Source organism: Onychomys torridus, unplaced genomic scaffold (genome assembly GCF_903995425.1).
Source record: "Onychomys torridus unplaced genomic scaffold, mOncTor1.1, whole genome shotgun sequence".
Taxonomy (NCBI): domain Eukaryota; kingdom Metazoa; phylum Chordata; class Mammalia; order Rodentia; family Cricetidae; genus Onychomys; species Onychomys torridus.
In genome coordinates, this window is record NW_023412218.1 from 1 (window position 1) to 7,430 (window position 7,430).

Sequence of the window (7,430 nt, forward strand, 5' to 3'; positions counted from 1 at the left end):
GCTTTATAAAGCCAAACCTGGTTGTACTGGCCTATAATTCCAACTACCCAAGTTGAGGAAAAAATACGCAAAATTTGAGGCAAATTCGGGTGGTTAGGGTGAAATCAAAGCCAGGCAGTTTAGTGAACTGGTGCTCAGAAAACTAAATGAAATCTGCAACTGAGATTTGTGAACCAAGTACTAATTACTTTAAAACACATTGTGACTTCCCGAACAGATAGGACCAAAACCACTAGAAATATAACAGCTGAAAGGCACTTAATCCCTAGTGGGGGTAGACGCATTCTAAGTGTCTGCATAGCTTTGGAGCAAAGTTTATAATTAAAACTGAAAAATAAGCAGATTAAGAAAAAAAGAACCTATGAAATGTTTGTGGGTAAAAGCCCTTCCAAATGAACTGTTGGGTGGCTCTGAAAAGAGCCTTTGGGTTAAGAATGAGATCCGCCCGCTCACTTGGAGCTGGTGTACTTGGTGACGGCCTTGGTGCCCTCGGACACGGCGTGCTTGGCCAGCTCCCCGGGCAGCAGCAGGCGCACGGCCGTCTGGATCTCCCGCGACGTGATGGTCGAGCGCTTGTTGTAATGCGCCAGGCGCGACGCCTCGCCCGCGATGCGCTCGAAGATGTCGTTGACGAACGAGTTCATGATGCCCATGGCCTTGGAGGAGATGCCCGTGTCGGGGTGCACCTGCTTCAGCACCTTGTACACGTACACCGAGTAGCTCTCCTTGCGGCTGCGCTTGCGCTTCTTGCCGTCCTTCTTCTGCGCCTTGGTCACCGCCTTCTTGGAGCCCTTCTTCGGGCGGGCGCCGACTTAGTTGGCTCCGGCATGTTATTACCTAGGAAGTTACCTAACAGAACCGGTTGTCAGGGTACAAGACAACGTGAACGCTCTGCTTATATAGGTTCTGTATGCAAATAGAGTGAAAAATTGGACGTATCGTTATTGGTTATTTAGAAGTTACTTTTACCCAATCAGAATGCAGATTTTCCAATCCTGTGCTTCCATTGGTTAACATGAAACTAGAGTCTTAACCAATGCCACGTCTCCTTTTTTTAGCGCCCTAAATGAACTGCTCTTGCACTGCAGCAGGTAAATCATCCTACCCATCTGTTTTTGTGTGAAGTCTGGACGGCGCAAGCAGGGCGGCAAGGCTCGCGCCAAGGCCAAGACCCGCTCCTCCCGGGCCGGCCTGCAGTCCCCGTGGGCCGCGTGCACCGGCTGCTCCGCAAGGGCAACTACTCGGAGCGGGTGGGCGCCGGCGCCCCGGTCTACCTGGCGGCCGTGCTGGAGTACCTGACGGCCGAGATCCTGGAGCTGGCCGGCAACGCGGCCCGCGACAACAAGAAGACGCGCATCATCCCGCGCCACCTGCAGCTGGCCATCCGCAACGACGAGGAGCTCAACAAGCTGCTGGGCCGCGTCACCATCGGCGCAGGGCGGCGTCCTGCCCAACATCCAGGCGGCTGCTGCCCAAGAAGACCGAGAGCCACCACAAGGCCAAGTGAGCAGTGTAGTTTTCAAGAGTTCTTAGGAAAAAAGGCTCTTTTCAGAGCTCCGTTCTTTACTAAAAAAAAAAAAAAGTGACGCTTTGATTTGTGATTAGTCCATTATTGAAACAGTTTGAAGATGAGCTTTACCTTCATGTTGTTCCATTGAGTTATTTGTCTGGAAGCCGCCGGCCAACTTGAGTGCTTCATTTCTGGTTATCAATTTCAGATTATAGGCTTACATGACAAGCGCCTTACCAAAATTAGCTGTATTATCCCAGATGCTATGCCAAATGAACACGGATTAAACTTGTGAACACTGTGTAGTGCCAGTCTAGAGTTCAAGTAAACTCTGCCGAAGGCGTCCTCAGCACTATTTGTTCTTTACTGCTTTGTTCCTGGAGCATCACATCTAAGTAACAGTTCTGCAATCTTCATTTTTGTTTGAATAAAATTCAGCTAGTGGCCCAGTATAGAGCCAGGAAGCCTTAAACAGTTGCTCTGAACATTGAATTCAATCCTGTGAGCCCACATGGAAGGAGAAAATTAACCCCTACAGGTTGTCCTCTGGCTTTCACATATGCATACCCTGCTGATGCAATAGTAATTACGAATAGATATGTATTTTTAAAGAAAGTAAGCAATATTAGCTTAGCTCTGTTTTTGACTTAACCTCCGATAACTGTCTGTTTTATGACTCAGCTTGGAAATAAAATGGAACTGGAGTTACAGGTAGGGAGAGGTTGACGGTGCATTAATATGTCCTTTGAGAAACACAACTTACATTTTCTGTAGTGATCTAGTATTCATATATATGATTGTGTTGCTGTGACACAGAAATGAAATTTCACAAGCCAGGTATGGGGTGGCTCATACCTGTAAATACCATCATTGATGTTTGAGCAGTGGGATTGCTGAGTTTGAAGAAGCCAAAGGCCAAGGAAGTGGGATTGCTGTTTGAGGTGGGTCTATAAATTAATGCAAATTTAGAAAATTATGTTTCTGGCTTATTTTCCTGTTATGAATATTTGTAGTTAACCGTTGTACCTTGCTGGTCTTATGTTGCTGGCTCATATCATAAACTGTAAGGAACATTACTCTGGCATGGAGTGACCCACGTCTCAAATCCCAGTATTCAGGAGGCAGAAACAGGCAGATCTCTGTGAAATTCCAGGCCAGCCAGGGCTTTACAGTGTGACTCCATCACAAAAAAGAAAACGAAAAAAAAAAAAAAATTGCTAGAAGCAATGAGCTAAGTGTTTACTTTATATACTGAACACCTACATCTACACACACAACACACGCACGCCTGCGCGTGCGGCCAGGGGATGGTTGCTAAATGAGACTGCAGTAATAACAATGATATTGAATGTTGTCATCCCAACCCCCAAAGCACTAATAAGCAGACAACCTGTGTTCAGGAAAAGTTTTAATTTCTTCTGAAAAGCTAAAGGCCATTTGGAGAACAGTGGGGGAAAATACCCTTGATGTTGCCCATTTTAGCACATAGGAAATCTGGATGTTGGAAAGGAAGTTTATATCATGTTAACAGTGATGCTGCCTCAGGAAGTTCAAGCACAATAACTGTTGTTTTACCTCCTTAAATTCGAATTATTCTTCAGAAACAATTCATTTCACCCTTGGATGCCATGAGTATAGTGTCTGAGCTACAGAAATAATCTAGTGAGGAGCAACACAAAAGTGAGTCAATAACCTAAGAAGGATGAAGAAAAGGGTGCAGTCTTGGGGGACAGGGAGCATGGTGGTCTAAAAGAGTATCTAACCTATGGAGGAAACCCCCGCTCTGGAAGTTAAAGGAATTATCATTAAAGGGTAGTATGGGACCCTGCAGAGAATGCCCACAAGCACAGGTCATGGCTGCTATGAACTAGGCAAGTCAGAAACTTTAATGTTGACAATAAAGCAAAAGCTACAAGAGATAGATAGCCCTCTCCTTTAGTTTTCAATATTTTTCATATACTACAGAATTCCAGATCTTTATGTCTGTCAGAGACTTAACCCTCTATGTGACTCCTGGCCTCATGTCAAGATTTCTTGTAGAAAAACAAACACAAAACTAGATCCATCACTCAGCATTTCAACTCTTTACTGATCCTTGTCTTAATAACATTAATGTCTACCTACTAGGGCATGCCAAAGAATGTGGCATCTGTTACCTCATATTCATTTTTATATGCCATTACTAAAGCAAAACCCAAGTTCTTATATGGGAGATGAGGTGTGCTTGAGTTTTTAGTTTATCTAGAGGATGACCTGACCACATTATGATAGCCAGCATATGGAATATTGTCAGATACAGAATATTCATGTACATGTATCTGATGATCGCTGCTGCTAAAATACATTTCATGTAATTCTAACTGAAAGGCCAAAATTGTGACATGCATACCAAGTTTTGATCAGTGTAAACCTGAAAAAACAAAACCAAAGCCTGTGTAAGTCCTTTTAGGATTTGTAAGAGAGCTTCGTGTGGAAGGAAAGAATGTACTGCTTACTGTACAGTCAACGGAAGCTTATCCTGGATCCCAAGACAAACTCTCCATCTGCAGTAAGCCTCACAAGCCTTCCTTCCAAAATATCCATCTTCCTTTACAGAGGTCACTTCCTTGGAGAGGGACTTTATTTTGCTTTAGGAATTCATGGTAACACAAAGCACTATGATATTATTAAACTTAAAATTTTATTTTATTTTGTGTGTGTGTGTGTCTCTCTGTGTGTGTGTGTGTGTGTGTGTGTGTGTGTGTGTGTGTGTGTGTGATATGTATGGTAATGTGTGCATGTAGTGCAGGTGTGTGGCCAGGGGTTGACATTGGCCTGACCACTTCCTGCCTTATACCCTCAGTTGAGGTTCCTCTTCTGACCCAGAGCCCAGGGACTCCGTAGTCAAGTTAGCCAACTTATCTCTGCCTCCTTTGCGGTGGAGTTGCAGGCCTGTGATCGCTAGGGACCAGAACTCTTTCACTCTTGCACAAACACTTTTTTTTCAGTAAGCCCACTGACAAGTTGAGACAGGATTGTTACGTAGCCACTTGGCCAGGAAAAGCTGAATGCATTGCTAAAAAGGAAAATGAATGTTAGATATATAGACACTTACACTCAAGGATGGCCTTCACAGGCCACAGGAAGCTGGTTTTAGTACGCTGGCTCATCATGCTTTTGCACGTCCCTCAAGGTTTTCTTCATTTTATCCGAGGATCCTGAACACATTATCAGGAGCACACAAATGCCCTTCATGGGGCTGGAGAGATAAATGGCTGAGCAATGGAGAGGCCTGTAGCTCTTCCAGAAAGACCTAAGATTTCTAGCACTGCATGGTAGCTCATGTAAGGGTCCAAAGAGACGCTGAAGGAGACCCCAGACTCAAATAGTATGTAAGAGCAAAGAGTGTCTATTAATATTCCAGCATCACATGGGGTCATTGGCCTGTAAAAATGGCAATGCCCCCAAGAGGATCGTGGAGGCTCCTTTTAAAGCACAGCTAAGAGGTGTTTCAGAAGTTAGATCATCTCACCTGTAATTGGTTAAGCAAGCAGCAGTTACATTAGTATATTTTTAATGGGCTGAAATTTTAGTCTTATTTTTGGACATTGCAAAAGCTTGGGCAAGTTCTGACATGACTCAGAAAGGGAGCTGCTGGATTTGCCCTTGAGGCATGGTGAGGCCGACTGATTTAGGTCTTGTTTTCTCCTCTCCGGAAGAGTAAGGGTATTGGTGGATAAATGGCTCTTCGTGGGAGACACGTTTTGCCTTTCTCGGAGAACTGGAATCTAAACTCAGTTGTGAGAGTTTAACCCCTTCACTCAAAATCCTTTAGATCTCTAGTCTCAGGGACACAATGCCCCATTCTAGCCTGAGAACACCAGGTACAAGTGGCGCAAACATGCAAAGATTAAACACCCAAACACTTTAAAAGCACATTTGTCTCTAATTTCTAGCATGATAAACGGAGACAAAGCCTTAAGCTTCACACATACCTAAAATGGAGATGGCTTTTGAATGGACTCTGGCTTCAATGGCTGTGCAAGTACCTAAAAAACAATCGGCGCAGTGTATTTAGGGCTACAAATTTACGACCAAATGCTTAGGTACTAGGACCCAACCTAAGTAATTGGGTAACAAACTGGTAAGGAAGAGTCCCAAAATGCCAAGGCTGAACAAAGCCAAACAGTTCTTTCAGTGCAGACGTGGGTGGCTCTGAAAAGAGCCTTTGAAAAAGACTGAAGAGACCAACTTTACGCCCTCTCCCCGCGGATGCGGCGGGCCAGCTGGATGTCCTTGGGCATGATGGTGACCCGCTTGGCGTGGATGGCGCACAGGTTGGTGTCCTCGAAAGACCCACCAGGTAGGCCTCGCAGGCCTCCTGCAGCGCCATCACGGCCGAGCTCTGGAAGCGCAGGTCGGTCTTGAAGTCCTGCGCGATCTCGCGCACCAGGCGCTGGAACGGCAGCTTGCGGATCAGCAGCTCGGTGGACTTCTGGTAGCGCCGGATCTCGCGCAGCGCCACGGTGCCGGGCCGGTAGCGGTGCGGCTTCTTCACGCCGCCGGTGGCCGGGGCGCTCTTGCGGGCGGCCTTGGTGGCCAGCTGCTTGCGCGGGGCCTTGCCGCCGGTGGACTTGCGGGCCGTCTGCTTAGTGCGAGCCATACTTTCTACAGCTTCAGTTTGCAAAAAAGCCTGAGCTAACCCGTCCCGCGACCAAAATTTATACAGACGAACGGATTCTGATTGGTCAAAATGGCTGCAGGAACAACTCAATTGGCTGTGGAGTCCTTTGTTTTCTCGCAGGCTGATGAATGATTTGCTTTTTGAGCAATAGTGTGGAATTGCCCCAATGAAAAGACAATTCGACCGCGTGTTAGTGGAAACCAATGTAATTTTTCTTAAAGCATATTTCTACAGCCTTCTTTCTGTTTCAGATTATATAAAAGGTAATGGATTAGGTAGTGACTTTTAAAAACGGCTTTAAATGATTAACACTTTGGCCTTTAATTTGCACAGAGGGGAAGAGGGGGAGAGGGGGAGTGGAAATATGCTTAGCTGTGATACCACGTATTGATGTGACATCCTTAGCTGGTTTTGATGTTGGCAAATGGCGGCTGCCTTATCAGTCATGCTCATAAAAAGCATTCAAGTGAGGGCTGTGCATAGTGATCGTTTCCCAATAAATATGCAGTTCTAAGTGTCTTGAGTTGAAACAAACATTTATTTGGTCAAAGTACCAGTCTTAACCTCTAGACAACATCCAACCTTTAGTTAGCACACCACAGGAGTTAAACAATTTTCGACTCAATGTACAGAGGCAACAGTGTTTCAGTGGTTTGAGCAGACGGTGGGGCAACAACATAATGCACCTAACAGCCATTCTATTCTATTCTCCTCAGTGTTCAGTTCTTTTGGAGAAAGGGTGGGTGGCTCTTAAAAGAGCCTTTGGCTTAGCTAAAAGGTTTGTTTTAATGTCTTATTTCCCCTTGGCCTTGTGGTGGCTCTCGGTCTTCTTGGGCAGCAGCACCGCCTGGATGTTGGGCAGGACGCCGCCCTGCGCGATGGTGACGCGGCCCAGCAGCTTGTTGAGCTCCTCGTCGTTGCGGATGGCCAGCTGCAGGTGGCGCGGGATGATGCGCGTCTTCTTGTTGTCGCGGGCCGCGTTGCCGGCCAGCTCCAGGATCTCGGCCGTCAGGTACTCCAGCACGGCCGCCAGGTAGACCGGGGCGCCGGCGCCCACCCGCTCCGAGTAGTTGCCCTTGCGGAGCAGCCGGTGCACGCGGCCCACGGGGAACTGCAGGCCGGCCCGGGAGGAGCGGGTCTTGGCCTTGGCGCGAGCCTTGCCGCCCTGCTTGCCGCGTGCGGTGACTATAACTGCGCCAGTGTGTCTTTCTCGTTACTGACTGAGCATCTTCTCAGCCAGTTTCCTATCATGTCTGG

The 7,430-nt window shown here is 46.8% G+C and overlaps 1 protein-coding gene and 3 pseudogenes across 1 annotated transcript; 1 reads left to right on the forward strand and 3 right to left on the reverse strand.

Moving 5' to 3' along the window:
* Positions 1–442: 442 nt before the first annotated feature.
* Positions 443–829, reverse strand: LOC118575556 (annotated as a pseudogene).
* LOC118575553 lies at positions 828–1,507 on the forward strand (annotated as a pseudogene).
* A 4,235-nt stretch (positions 1,508–5,742) lies between these two features.
* Positions 5,743–6,152, reverse strand: LOC118575555 (annotated as a pseudogene).
* Positions 6,153–6,837: 685 nt separating this feature from the next.
* LOC118575554 (histone H2A type 1-B-like) lies at positions 6,838–7,364 on the reverse strand (the record flags this gene model as incomplete). Its single annotated transcript, XM_036176052.1, has 1 exon — positions 6,838–7,364. A coding segment is annotated over one exon (398 nt), but the record flags the coding sequence as incomplete, so codon positions are not given.
* Between the last annotated feature and the right edge of the window lie 66 nt (positions 7,365–7,430).